The sequence below is a fragment of the Etheostoma spectabile genome, chromosome 7 (genome assembly GCF_008692095.1).
Source record: "Etheostoma spectabile isolate EspeVRDwgs_2016 chromosome 7, UIUC_Espe_1.0, whole genome shotgun sequence".
Classification (NCBI taxonomy): domain Eukaryota; kingdom Metazoa; phylum Chordata; class Actinopteri; order Perciformes; family Percidae; genus Etheostoma; species Etheostoma spectabile.
In genome coordinates, this window is record NC_045739.1 from 5,553,127 (window position 1) to 5,568,075 (window position 14,949).

Below are 14,949 nucleotides of genomic sequence, written 5' to 3' on the forward strand. Positions count from 1 at the left end.
AAAACACAGAATTTGGGAAGTAATGGTAGTTGGGGAATTCTCATAGTTTCCTCCAGTTACTGTGTACAAGATCATGTCTCTGACTTGCCCATACAGGTTTTAAAAGGGATAGGGGAAAAGAAAGAAGCAGTCAAAATCCACCTACTACTAGATCACAGAACTGTCGTGTAAAACTAACTATTCACCCGACAAATTATGTTTCAAGGAACTCATTATTCTAAAGTCAAAGGGGCCATATCTTGGCTGACGTTTATAAAAGAGCTTAAGCGGCATTAGTGCTGTCATGTCCTTTCAGCAGCTTTGCTTTTCACCTCCAGTCACCCCCCCCCCCAACACCCCCTTCTCTCTGTCGTCATGCCTGCACCAGGCTGACTGGAAAAGCTTTGTTAATAAACTCAGAGCACACTTATAGAAACATTCGATTACCTATGAGGAGGTACTCACCAAGTGTACATACTTCTCCGTATCCAGATCTTTCACTAAGGAGAAAGACAAAAAAGAAACACATAGCTTTAAACAATGTGCAATCAGCAAGGTGGAGACCTGAGTGAATGAGAGGAGACAGGAGGAGTGAGCACAGAGGAGTATGACAGATAGAAGGGAGAGAAAAAAACACTGGGGGAAGATTGACAGGAGAGAAAGGGAGATAGAGTACATGCGAGAGGAGAAAGTGATTAAGGTGGACTGTGGGTCGGCAGAGGAGGGGAGCTGTCTGAGAGAATGAAAGAGAAAGATTACGAGTGAAAGGAGAGAGAAAAGAGAGAGATTATAGGAGACAGACACACAGAGTCTGTGATTGGTTCTGGAGCCGGTCTAATGAGATGGTAATGCTCGGCCAGCGCTGTGAAAGAGCATTAAACCTTGCTGGTTTATATATAGATCTAAACAATAAAACACCCGTGTGCATGTATGAAAACATACAAATACATAGACGCATGTCCAAACACAAGCTCACTGCAGACAAACATACAGTAAATCATTGCACACATACACCAGCAAAAACAAAGACAGGCATACACACAAACACAACAGCATTGTGAGCGTGTTCTCATTACAGCTGGCTCTGCCAGAGATGCTCCTGCCCAGCGGGCCTCAGTCCAGACCCTCAACACTGATCACAGGCAGGCAGGACAGTGTTTTATATTAGCCAGGGAGCACTACAAGCTCATAACACCCCCTTGAAGCTTTGAAGCTGGAGCCAGGTTTGGCTCACATAAGCCTATTCTTGGCCCACTATGAATGAGAGGAGAGACTTTGATGGACAGAGCCTGAGTAGAGTTGAGCTCTGGTCTGGTACTGATTATGTAAGGTAGACCCTGGACGAACAAACGGACAAGCCCATCAAAAGCTGCATGTAAACTCATCTGTCAACAGTCAGAGCAGTCATCATGTTCCGAGTTGAGGCTAGACAATAGGCCCATTTGTGTTCATTTTTCCACAAGCTGACATTTGCCAATGAAATACATCTATAACTCAGACATAGAGCTCTGAATGAAGAGGTAGCATAATTACTGCGCATAGCAGGAGTGTTGTGATTTATTAGGTGCATGTGTGTTTAGATATCCACTGTGTCTTTTTGGGGATGGTAGGGTGTGGGGTTTCATGCATGTTTACATTATTGTATCATGTTCTCGTAAGCAGGTAAGCATGTGCATGTGTTTCCTGTGATCAAGTGAGTGTGTGTATTTATCCAAGTGTGTGTGACAAAGCGACACAGAGTGGGTGTGTTTGAAGGTGACGTACCTCTCCCCAGGGTGTTGTCCCTCTTGTCTTTCATGCTCATGGCCAGCGATGCCCCCTCTAGGATCTGTGAAGGGAGAAAAAAAGGACGAAAGACAGGAGAGGACAGAGGGCACAGGGTCAGGGGTGAGCTGGGGTGCACCAGAACAGCATCATTAAGCATGCCCTCGAGAGGAATGCGGTGTTGAGAGGTGTGTATGTTTGTGTGTGTGCTTGTGTGTAAGTCTTGCGTGCACCTAGAGTGGTGGCAAGTCTGCAGGAGCCTGGCTGGGCTCATTAAAGTCAACCTGCGGTGAAATGGATTGAGCAGCCTTGCCAGTGAACCCAGACTGTTAGTACATGCTGCAGCTCAATGCTTTCACAGCTCTGTCCCCATGGCTCAGAAAAAACTAAACAGAGCACTTAAGAAACACAGGTAAAGGGTCAGAGGTCGAGGGTCACCCAACGACTGTTTACTCATTCACAAATGAACGCAGACATAAGCAAATGCACATTGACACATGAAACATTCCTAATGGGATACAATTAAGAACTAATTAGTTGTTGCTAGGTTGCTTGAAAAAATATTGAAGTGAGTTTAAAAATAATATATGTATATATTAATGATCATTATTTATATAAATATATATGTATACTGTATATAAAAATGAATTATCTAATATAGATAATTAAATGTATACAGTGTATATATATATAGATACAAATGTATCTATATTATATATATATAATATAGATAGATAGATAGATAGATAGATAGTTAGATAAATAGATAGATAGGTAGATAATATATATTATCTATATTAGATTGTTCTTTCATATTATTTTATATATGCATATTATTATTATTATTATTATTATTATTATTATTATTATTATTATTATTATTATTACTATTATTACTATTATGGTGCGGCTGTGGCTCAGTGGTAGAGTGGTTGCCTGCCAATCGGAAGGTTGGTGGTTCGATCCCCGCCCCTGCAGTCATTGTCGAAGTGTCCTTAGGCAAGACACTGAACCCCGAGTTGCCCCCGGTGCTGCGCATCGGAGTGTGAATGTGTATGAATGTTTATCTGCTGAGCAGGTGGCACCTTGTACCCGGCCACAGTGTATGAATGTATGTGAATGGTGAATGTTTCCTGTAGATGTAAAAGCGCTTTGAGCAGTTGTTAAGACTGGAAAAGCGCTATAGAAATACAGCACATTTACATTATTGTGAGTAGTAGTTTAATAAACTAGTAAACCTATATTTTTTGAATTTGTAAGTGATGATTGGTCAATTTCCTGCATTGTAGTGTGCAGCATGTAGTCATTTTTACAGTACATATTAATTCATGATTAAGTATCTTAAATATCATCTTAAGGGCTCATATAAAATCAGCTGTTATTTAAAATCTCCACCAAAATGTTTAAAGAATACTCTGCTTTAAATAAACAAACTTAAAATTTACAAAGCATTTATCTGATCCCCCCCCCTACCCTCTCACAATAGAAGACATTTTTTTTTCCATTGACAGCCATCTCCTCCAGTGAAAAATCCAGAATCTATGAATATGAAAATATTGTTTATTTTGAAAGAGTAACTGTTGGACGCAAGATGTCTCCTTGAATACCAAGTCCCTCACAAAGTGTGTGTGGAGAGGAGGTTTCAAGTTTCCACATCACACTTGTGTACCCCCCTTCAGCAGATGAATGTGAAAACACTCAGCACTGTGAGGGTCAATCATCAAAGTGAAGAAATAATAAGAAAAAGACATTTTTGAGCAGAGGGGGTCATTTAGTAACTACCGAACAATAATTTGCAATTCAAACACTGGCACACTCTTTTCTTTTTTTAAATAACTTAAGTCACTAAGTCACTAGTTTATCATTTACAAGTGCCCCACTTAGTCTTTAGTTGTCAGACAGACTGTATAAAAACCTGGCTAATGGATTTGAACAACCAATTATTAATGACTTAGACTTTAACAGTTAACAAAACATATACAACAAATTATTATAGCCCTTCTCCATAAGGAAGATGATTCATTTCACTTGAAGATTTGACCTCCACTGTGCAGAATGAGCTAAGTGCAAAGTTTGTTACTACTATTGATCTGCTGAAAGGGAAAATGTGGACATACAAGCATGATCCAATCTGCAACTTTCACTGAGAATGGACTTTTCTGTAAACTAGGAGACATATAGTTTAACGTTTGAAGAGAATGCTTTGAGGTTGTGTATGCACATCCCACGATGATATCAAGTACCTAAGCAAAAGGCAAAAACAATTTTAAGAGAAAAGGACACCCGATAGATCTTCCTAAAAAGATGATTTATTAAATACAATTATGACGTCATGTCATTTTGATATTACCTGATGAAGGCTAGTAATTTTACTTAACAAATAATCTTTTTGGGAGCATCTATTTAGTGTTTTGGTGCCCTTTTCTTTTGAAACTTTTTGAAATGAACAATATTTGCATATTCATAGGATCCATTAATGAGGTAAAATAGGTCAATTTTAAAAAGATAGGTAATCTTTTTTGGGTAAAAACATATCAGACATATCAGGTCTGGAGCGGATCTTTAAGTTAGATGTAAAAAAAGTACAAAAATCATGCACGTTACCATAGAAACTGTTAATTAACAGTATTCAAAACTAATGTTAAACATTATAATTATCAACAGTTTTTTGTAAAATGTAAGCTAATTACTGTGTTAATTACACTGTATACTGTATGCCTAAATACAATCTTCAGAAGCACCTACAAATAACTGACACTTAGAAACAAAGGGTATCCTCCAACCCATGGACAGCCAGTGACACCATTTACAAGACCCCATTGTTGTTGTTACAATATATACAGGTACACAATGACAACACCTGTCATAGGATTCTCACACAAAACACACACACACACACACACACACACACACACACACACACACACACACACACACACACACACACCACACACACACACACACACACCTGGTAATGGAAAACAGTGTTGAGTTTCTTTCTGCCATCTTCCATCAGTGAGGAGTTATCCAGGTCCTGCAGGACCTTACTGTTGCTGCCAGAGTCAAACCATTCTGGAGAGAAAAGAGACAGGAGAAGGGATGAAAATGATATTAGACAATTTCATCCTAAATTTGGAAAAGAATATGCGAGACAGAGGGCAGCCGTGTGCTAACTCTCTGTGTCACGACCTGTGGAAATATTCTTACGCCATTAATCAAATCAGCTCTGCAGGCTCCACAGCTTTTGAAAGCAATAACTCTTTGTGATTATGACTGTACACTCTCCTCCATGCATTCTGTCATTTATTATATTGCAGCCTCAGGTTAGTTGAGCTTCATGAGAGGAATTGACCTTTTGCAAAGGAGATTACTATATCTCAGAAGGTAGGGGAGGGGAGAGAATGAAAATAATCAGAGAAAGGGGCTCTTACCCAGGTCTACATCCTCTGCTCTGGGCCACTGGGAGAACGGCAGGTTTTTATAAAAGGCTTCGAGGATTTTTTCCTTAACCTGGCAGATTGTGTCTGTATTCATGACCCTGATAGACAGCGAGTCCATGCCACAGCCCTGGAAGGACACGTTGATGTTCTGCAAAAATAATACACATTTCAAACTTTGCAAAGTTTGGAATTTCAGCATTGCTAAAACTTTCTGGAAGTCAACTTAATTGGATGTGTAAGTTTGACATTGACCTTTCTGAGCTCTAAAAAACAAAACTGAGGGTGTGAAAGATGAACTGAGAGTGTGCGAGGTATCAGACCTGTGGCTTGGCCTCAATGTTTTCACGGAGCAGCCACTCCTCATTGAGGGTGTAGCGGGCCTTCCCTGTGATGGCGTCTATGGAGCCCTTGTTGATCTGCTGCTTGATTGCACACAGCAGCAGGAAGAAAGGCTCACCCACTGTTTCCTGAAGATTGTTGCAGAGAAGTGAAGATAAAAATCAGATATGTGGATATTCTTTTTAATCAAGCCTCCCTCATAACTTTGCTGAAACTCCTTCTTTTCCATCCCCACCTTAAGGTAGCTGTACATGCAGATGGACATCCAGTTGGTCAGCATTTTCTCCACAACAGACTCGGTGCGGCGCAGCATCAGTTTGGGGTTCTTGGAAGCCGAAGCATCAATCAGGTCCACCAGAAGATCTTTCATGATACTGGTGTAGTACTCAAGCTTACCATGAAGGGCAATGGTGAGCAGTGACGCCAGGCTACATCTGGAAGGTGAGAAAACAGATTAGCAGAGGAGACAGATGAGCAAAAACATGCTCTTGCAATCATGCCCTGTCAGTGCGTGTGTGGTCAATGGAGAGTTTAAAATAACTACATTGCAGAAACAACAACAAGTTTTCTTCTTCCCCACAGCACCTGTGACTGCAGAGCCAAATAAAGGACTGATCTAATACAGGGAGTGTCTGGGTGAGTAAATCCAGAGGTGCAGGGGATTTCCCTAACAATCCCCCTTTAATCCAGGAGAAGGGCCACATCAGTCAGTAAGTGCTGACACTGAGCTGGGAAAGGGATGTGGTCTTGCCTCTGGAATCTTTCCCTGAATGTCCACAATGACTGGCTAGTTTTAGGACATCAGGACCAAAACAGCTACACTGATAAATCACCAAGTGTTTACAAAGCTGTAACAACCACTTTTCTGAACAGTAAAAATAATACTACTTTGGTTGTTTAAATGACAAGTTAAAATATTAAATCAGAATTAATACATTTTTTGGCCACTGCTCTGTTTTGGTCTCCATCAACTTTTGAGAAATATATCTGAGTTTTTAGTAAATATTTGTTCCACTATGATCACCCACCAGCTAGTTGCTAAAATTGTCTTTCTGCCGTTTGGATGTGGGCCGGTAGTGTACAGTGGGTTGTCAGAGGCTTTTCGGTGAAAACAGTTGCCAGTTGGGGCTTTGAACAAAACAGTAAAATTGTGGGCCATAAAGCCAAAACAATGAGCTGAAAGATAGTAAAAAGCTCTGTAGGGGTGATGGTGATATCTTTCTGTGGGTTTGTTACTACAAGCAACACAGCTTACATTTCAACATTACATCTCTTGGTAATAAAAAATATTGATTATGGAAGCTTTAAAAACACCTCACAATATGATAAAATCTATAAATTCTATCAGTTGATGCATTTACCTGTCTCGTACAGCAAAGTCCTTCTGCTGCTCCAAGGCGTGGACAAACGTGACCAGGAAGTGCTTGTTGTTAAGAAGAGTAGAGAACAGAGTGATGCCCTCCTCTACGTTAGGCTTTGTTGTGTTGGTAGCCTGAGGACAGAAGGTGGATGAAACTGTTATTTCTCTGTGTGATTTCACCTAAACTACATTACACACTTGCTGCGCCCTCCCTAATCTATCTCACGATCTCTTGAACACTTCAACTTTCTATCACACCTCCTCCTCCTGCTTCTTCAGGTAGCTCCGTCTACGGTAGGTGTATCTCCCGCTCCGGTCTCAGACGGTGTGTGATTGTCTCTAAATTTGCAGAGTCGACTTAATGAGTATAGCCTATCTTTGGGTGCGAGTCCGACTAAGCAGCAGTGTGATGAAGTCTTCCCTCTGGACTGCAGCCATATGGTGTGGTTTGCAGCCTGACAGAAGGAGAACAGGGGTGTCCATTAAGATAAATGCCCGCCTGTGAGATTTATTTGCTATGACCTGGAAAACACTTCCTGGGAAGACGGTGTGGATCCAAGGCACTTCATCACCGCTAGACAGCCTCCCCCGGCTGCCGACCCAAAACTAGCACTGCAATCGTTATTTTTTTCTCTTCCTAATGTGCACAGGCACACATGCATGTGCAGCTCCCGTTCGCACAGGGTTTTATGGAAATGGACTAAAGATGGATCTTAATGTGAAAGCATACTATTCGGTTGTCCAAAAGCCAGTGGGAAGTGTGTCAACAACCTGCCAACAACTTGGTGAGCGGAAGTTATTTTGACAATCTGAATTTTCACTGACTAGCAACCACTGTATGACATGCATTAGTATTCATATGTGCACACACAAGAGCATGTGAGTTCACACAAACACAAAGCACGCTGATTTACCCCTCGGACATTATAACAAGCACCCAAAAGCAAAAATGCACAATATCCTTTTCTTCACTCCTCATCAACCAGTGTGACCCAGTTGAGGAACAAGAGAGTGAAAAAGGAGCTAAATCAAGGCAGTCTGGCAGAAGAAAGCCTAACCTAACAACCTAATGGCTTAACCCTTTACCTGCCAGTCCTGCAGCAGCGGGTGGGTCTCTGGCAGCACACGTGGTCCCAGGCCATCATTCTCGTAGGCGGGCTGGACCAGACTCTTCTCGTAATCGGAACACATCTGAAACACACATAAACACACAAACAGACAACTGTAATACAAAGTCAGCTCTAGTCATAAACACAGGAAGATGGATAGACAGGAAAAACAATCAAGCTGGCCTTGAGACTTTGTTGGTAAATTTGCAGTCTGGACCAAAAGGACAGAATTTCATGAAGAGGCCCTGAATAGGCCCCTTACTGACAATGAAAACGAAACATAACACCATGACACGAAACGTCATGAGCCTTAATGGCTTCAGAGACAAACTGACCCAGAGCCAAGAGGCAGCCTTTTCAACTCTGTCTGCCTTTTTTAGCATAGCTACATTTGGCTTCTATTCTAACTTTGTCTAAGTCTGTGTCAAACACTGTGTGTTGTGTGTGTGTGTGTGTGTGTAATCTAAGAGAACCAGAAGCTCTGGTGGGAAAAAAGAGCACAAAGGGTCGTGAGTAGAGTGTTTGCTGTTTTAGTGGAAACTATGGAGAGATGATACTGAAGCAGAAACACTTGAATTTATGTTTCCCTCTATGCAGCTTTTCAACACTCTCCCCCGCTCACTTCCTTCACAACAGAAAACAGTGTCCCGTCTCTACTGCAACAGACAAGGGCGGCTGCAGTTGTGCAAGAGCTTGTGTACTTGCAAAACACAGTGTGTGTATGAGCAGAGTGAGGACAGTGTTTTGAGAAATCATGGGGAAATTTTCCATGTCTCGGTGCCCACCATTGTTCTGTCTGAAAGTCCATGCCTGTGGTTGGAAGACAAAGCCCGCTGAGTTTTGTCTGTCTGTATCGGTGGGAAGATAGACCCACAGTCTACCTTCAGGGTGGATCACATCAGAAAAATGCTTACCTATAGAGATCATATTAACTCTCCTGCAGGGTGCCAACACTGAGCTCCACTTCAGTAAATGCCTACTGTATGTTTAAAAGTTTCAAGGTGAATTTTCATCCTGCATATTACAAGCAGTGGGAAAAATGGGACATGTAGGGGGGAAGAGAATATTAAAACCCCATTGAGAAAAATGCTATTGTCAGTCTGCCAGCTGAAATCAGATAGTGGGGAAAAATAGGCTTCCTCACCTTGGGGAAGAACGTGCGTGTGACAAACTGTTTGTACTCCAAAAAGGGGATGCCCTGGCTGCGATTCAGCTCCTTGGTCAGGTCTGTCATGTCCGTCTGCAGCTCTGCAAAGCCTGAAATGGCAAAAAAACAATGGAAAGACCCAAAAGGGTTTAAATCATGGGACTGATTTTGAATGGCTAATTTGAATCTGCATGCTAACACTGTAGCCCCTTTATTGGATAGCATGTTCTATGAGAGGATAATGTTCTCCTCTAATGAGACGCAGGAGATCCCTTTATGGAAAAGCTTTTCCTGTCACAGGATGACGTATTTGGGTTACAATGCCAGTTTCTTCAGACTGTGTTGGTGTAGGAAGAAGAGGATACAAGACCTTAGGGATTTGAATCCTATTTCATTTACTGCACCAGGTTATTCATTCGCCATCTCACTAAAGCGTTCTCTAAACCACCAGTCAGTTTAAACCATCAGCACCTGATTGGATGCAGCAGACCTGAATACCAAACCTCCCCTCTGCCTCACTTTTTAAACAAATACCAAAACGCTCCCATTCCTGTAACCTGGAATATGTCAATTTCCTATCTCTTCTCCTGCTTTTATTACATCTTTCGTCTCAGCAGAACTATCTCTCACTTTGTGCACATTCACCCTGAGCGCAGCCACAAATCTGTGTCCTCTGACTAAATAACCTCTCCTCCTCTTCTCTACTCCACTCCACTCCCTCCCACGCTTCTGCTTCTCCTTGGACTCATGGCCCTATCGCTTCCTCCCTCCATTTCTCTTTCTCTATCCGTCCCCCTCATCTCTACGCAATAAATCTGGTTGCTCAGACGTGGAGTGGCCTTCACACGGCTTTACTCTAATGCCCTGGAAACACAGACACAGGCTCACACGGACACACAGACACACACAAACACACAGACACACAGACACACAAACACACAGACACACAGAGCACTAAGCACATACACTCACAGACCTTGGTCCTAGAGGGTATAGACACAGCAAAAGTGATGTGGCCAATCAGTGTGCCTGTGTCTGACTGATCATTTGTCAGACACTGTGTTTTATGAGTCACGCTTACTCAGCACAAAACTGTCAACTGTTAAGATCCCTCATACTTCAGCCTGGAAACGTTAAACAAACACACACACACACACACACACACGCACGCACGCACATAAGCACGCACGCACGCACGGGCGCGCGCACACACAGAATAGAATAGAATAGAACAGAATGTCTTTATTGTCATTAAACACAAGTGCAGTACCTGTGCTATGAGATTGAAGCAAACCCTTTACAGTGTTGACACAAAACATAAAAATACAAAATATAAGGAAATAAAATATAAAAATAAAGTAAGTAATAAATAAAGTATAGGTAGATAGTGCAGAGTGGAGTCCTGACAGCAACTATATACATATATAAAATAGCTTTGTGTACATATTGTGTGAAAAGTAGTTAGGTATTAACAACAAATGAATAAATATTGCACAGTAATGACAGAAATGGTTAAATACACACAGACATTTGTGACACAAGGTCTTTTAACACAAAACATTATTTGAAATCTAAACAACTTCACAAAGCAGAGCTTGTACAACAGTGTAGGATGTATGAGTGTCTGTTCATTTGTGGGTTTTTGTGTAAACACACCTTTACGGATCTCATCTCTGATCTGGGACTCCATCTCCTCCATTTGGAGTAAGGTTTTCTGCCAGTAGCGTTCCGCCCTTCGGCTCTTTGTGCAGTACACTACAAGAGCTGAGAAAGACAACGTGCAGTGTGTTTTAACTCAAAGACCGTAATCACACACTGAAAACTTCCAGTAAACCAGAATCTAAAGGATCAAAAATGTCTCTGAAATGACGTTCAGAAATGGTTTTATATCACCTTTTGTGAGCCTGTGAAAAATATGTGCATAAATGTATCTGACTGTGAGAACATGCAAATGAAAATGTTCTTGTTTGTGAATGTATAAATAGAATTTGTGCAATATTATTTCAATGGTTATGTCACACCTAAAGATATAAGGGTTTTGTGAACATATGAGAACAAACTCAAAGCAGACAAATCCACCATAGCAGCAATTTTCACCCATACACCTGCCCTGCAAGCACACTCACACAAAGAATACAGAAGTACAGTACGCACACATACACACGTAAGCACACAGACAGCAAAGGGAACAGTGGGGTCTTTGTGCTTTGGGTACTGAGGAGGGATGAAGCAGGAATGCGGGAAACTATGACCCGAGAATTCCTTTTATCTGTTCAACATCTGGAGCATCCATCGCTACAGAAGGCACACATACATCATCTGATGGTGAGCATGTGTACACAACCTACCCACAGTGCACAGCAGCAGCAGCACGCAGCACACCACAATGGATACAACGATGGCCAGCTCACTGCCGCCGAGCTGCACTTTGGCGATGGTGTGACGAAAGTTCCCCACTTGCACCTAAGAGGAAAAAAAAAAAAACATTTTCTTCTCACCATTACATTGGCATACAAAAACATATCTCATCATGTCATATTTTCTTTAATTTTCTTTTATATAAATCTTTTTTTTATTGTAGTAGTTAGAGTTGCCTATTTGTTTGCCGCCCACATGGACACAAAATAGACCATTGCAGTGGTGAAATCTTTTAGAAGCATAGCACAACTTCTTACATTAAATCTTATGTTGCTAACAAAAAACTCTTCTCCAAATCATTATAAATACAATCTACCACAAAAACATCCTTCCATATACACGATGCAAGTCTTTTATATTCATTCAACTATAGTCATAAGAGATGAAGGTCATTTTAACAAAGCCGTTAAATATGACATAATATAGATACTGTATATATGTCAATAAAACTCACTTTAATCACATTAAAAACTAAGCCTATCTTTTTTATATCGACCATCAATCTTACCCAACCTACAGCTGATAGTAGTAAATTGAAACGTGTAAAGATATTTGACCTTTTGGTTAGACTATGCTTTACATAACGCTCTAGTTTTGTTTTTGTTTTTTGTTTTTTAAGAAACAATCATTTTAAATCAGACCATACAATAACAGACCATCGTTTCAACTCAAAAACAAACATTTGCATTTCGTGAATATTACTGTACACTAGGACATGTCTTGAAAAGCCACTGTTTAAATTTTGTCACAAGTCTACTCCAAAGCTGTGTAAGGAAAAAAAGGAAAGAGGAAATAAAGGCCTGGGCTTATTTCTCAAGATGTGAAACTGTCAAATACCTCCCTGGAACCAAGGTTGTCAAATGAAAGCTTTGAGTCATTCCAATTCTTTACTTTCTCTAAAAATCTATATTATACTAATGTAAATCTTGTACATCTGGTTTGACAATACTGTACTTAATTATTACCAGCTGAAAACGCAAATTTGATTTTGGCAGACAATGCATAGTAGTTGCTTTTAGTATTTTCTTTGTGATACAGTATAATAGTGCATGCAGTATAACATGGCCTTTTTTTAATGGAACCACAAGTTCCTGCACACATCCACATATGCGCAGACACAACATATTTTTCATGGACACAGGTCCAGACACAAAAATTAATTACATTGTAGATTTTGAAAAATGGCCTCTCGCTGCAACGAGCTGTAAGAGTCAGCCAGTTCAGAGCAACCCAAATGTGACAAGAAAAGGACTTTCACTTCTGCCTTCTGATTAGTCAGCAGAGTCTCTGTGGTCCCACTTCACATCCTTCCTTCTCCTTCCCCAATCCGAACATACTTCATAAAAAAGCCTCGGATAAAAAGCCTCCAATCCTCAGACCAAATCCCCCTTATGCTGGTTCAACTCTGAGGGGGGAACTGGCACACTGGGCTCCCTATTTTTCTCATTCCATCTTTCTCTTTCTAGTCCAGGCATTAATCTACCCAGGCCAGCGAGGGAAGGCCGTCTTCCAGAGACTGCATCAGCCAGGCCTGGTGTAATGGAGGGGAAAATGCCATTGTTCCATGTTCTTATTTCGCTTGGGGTATAAACTTCCCTAGATCCACTTCTGCAGCTCAGCTCCACTTCAGAGCCAAGCGAAACATGGGCATGTAAAAATAGATATGCCACCAAAAGTAAGTGAAGAAACATAAATGGCCATAAGCTATGCAACGGCCAAACATACATACATTTATTCAAATGTGCCGACACAAAGGAAAATGTCTTGTGTTTATTTCCGTCAAATGGGCATATTAATCATCCTCTCTGCTTATGTGCAGGCAGCCCACCCTTTTGTGTTATGACATCTCATTTGACCATTACCCTTCCATTATGTATTTGCTAATTGCCTGTGTTTATTCTCAGACATCCTGAGTGGCAGAGCGGTTAGGTGGGGAGTGGGGACGAGAGCGAGCCACAGGTACGCAAGGTGGGAGAGAGACAGAATAGGAGGGAAAAATGCAAAATGAAAGAGCTCTGCTTCTATTTCTGTGTTAAAGTGAAGAAGCATTACAACTCAACTGACAGATAGAGACGGAGTAACATGTGTTTCTGAGCTATTTCAGCAAACCACTCACAGTCTAGCTTGTATTTAAATATAGATGAATGCTTTTCCTCCTTAATAAAGCCCAATCAGAATGGCCGACGACATATGGGAAACGTGGGTAGAGGAAAGAGAGCGTCTAGTTTTTATCAGGAATGTGCAGTACTTGTCCACATCTTGATTAAGACCATTAATTGCGATGTAGGGAATTCGGAGACAAAACAAAAACACAAGCAAGTGAAACCATCGCTGAGTCAGGTCTCACTTAGTGTCTACATGGTAGGTGATTGTGTTGGCGATGAAAAACGGACTGATAAAGGATTAAAGAGATAAAGGATGCTAAACATTTCACAGTTGTTCTGTGGCATTGTGGAGCAGAGTGACGGCTCACCGCCCCCTAACTGCTGATTCATGGTGGCATGCTCCGAGACTACAAACCATTCGTAGTGCTTGGGGAGAGACACATACATATCACTGCATGGACCTGTGCAAATGAAATCTGTTTCAATGAACATCCCAGATGGTCTGGGTTCTGACTAAACGTTTGGCTTACGAGTACTATGTGACTGATGGGTGACATCCTTTAATTATCAGTGTGTATCCAACAATATTTTCATGTGTATTTGTATTTTATTGTGGCGTTTTATATGTTTGCATACTTACAGTGACAGGCAACTCTCTCTCGCTGGAGCTCAGCAGTCCATTGATGGTACAGTGGAACAGCTGGTCGTTGTGGAAGCTGATGTTACAGGGATAGGAGCCAATCATCACCGAGTATTCCTCCGGCACCAGGTCCAGATCAGTTGGCCCTTTCTGCGCCAGAAATGAACAAAAACAGCCGTCAGTCCGTCGGTTGAAAGAAAACAGAGGGGGCTGGTTTGAACAGGCACAAATGACATTTATGAAGGCCACAGCATATTGAACCTACACATACATGCACACACATGCATTCTCTTATGCGGGCACACACGCACACACACACGCACACGCACACGCACACGCACACACACACGCACACACACACGCACACACACACGCACACACACACACACACACAGAAACCGAGCTGCGGCAGGCCTGTCATGCAGCGGTCACACAGAAGAAGCCAGCAAAATAGTCATCCAGTTTGGGCTTAGGTTCAGCTTAAAGCAGCAAACATTCCCGCAGCCCCTCTCACATGGCCAGGGAAGTTTCTACAAACAAACCCACTGATAGTCATCCCTGCCTCTGCCCAAAAAAACATTCTCAGGGCCTTTACAGGAGCCTGTTGGAATAAGCTGTACAGCTATTTTTTATCAATCCAATCTCCTA

General features: G+C 41.6%; 1 protein-coding gene across 2 annotated transcripts in view; it reads right to left on the reverse strand.

The window, feature by feature from the left end:
- The window catches only part of plxnd1 (plexin D1), a 64,508-nt gene that overhangs the window by 5,790 nt on the left and 43,769 nt on the right, over positions 1-14,949 (reverse strand). For both annotated transcript variants that reach the window (XM_032520986.1, XM_032520988.1), the window contains exons 19-30: positions 14,302-14,451; positions 11,487-11,601; positions 10,795-10,902; positions 9,136-9,248; positions 7,969-8,073; positions 6,884-7,014; positions 5,758-5,956; positions 5,504-5,650; positions 5,175-5,331; positions 4,712-4,815; positions 1,744-1,807; positions 445-479 (exon numbers count right to left, since the gene is read on the reverse strand). In XM_032520986.1, coding sequence (XP_032376877.1) covers positions 445-479; positions 1,744-1,807; positions 4,712-4,815; positions 5,175-5,331; positions 5,504-5,650; positions 5,758-5,956; positions 6,884-7,014; positions 7,969-8,073; positions 9,136-9,248; positions 10,795-10,902; positions 11,487-11,601; positions 14,302-14,451 — 1,428 coding nt within the window. The remainder of the gene's footprint in view (positions 1-444; positions 480-1,743; positions 1,808-4,711; positions 4,816-5,174; positions 5,332-5,503; positions 5,651-5,757; positions 5,957-6,883; positions 7,015-7,968; positions 8,074-9,135; positions 9,249-10,794; positions 10,903-11,486; positions 11,602-14,301; positions 14,452-14,949) is intronic.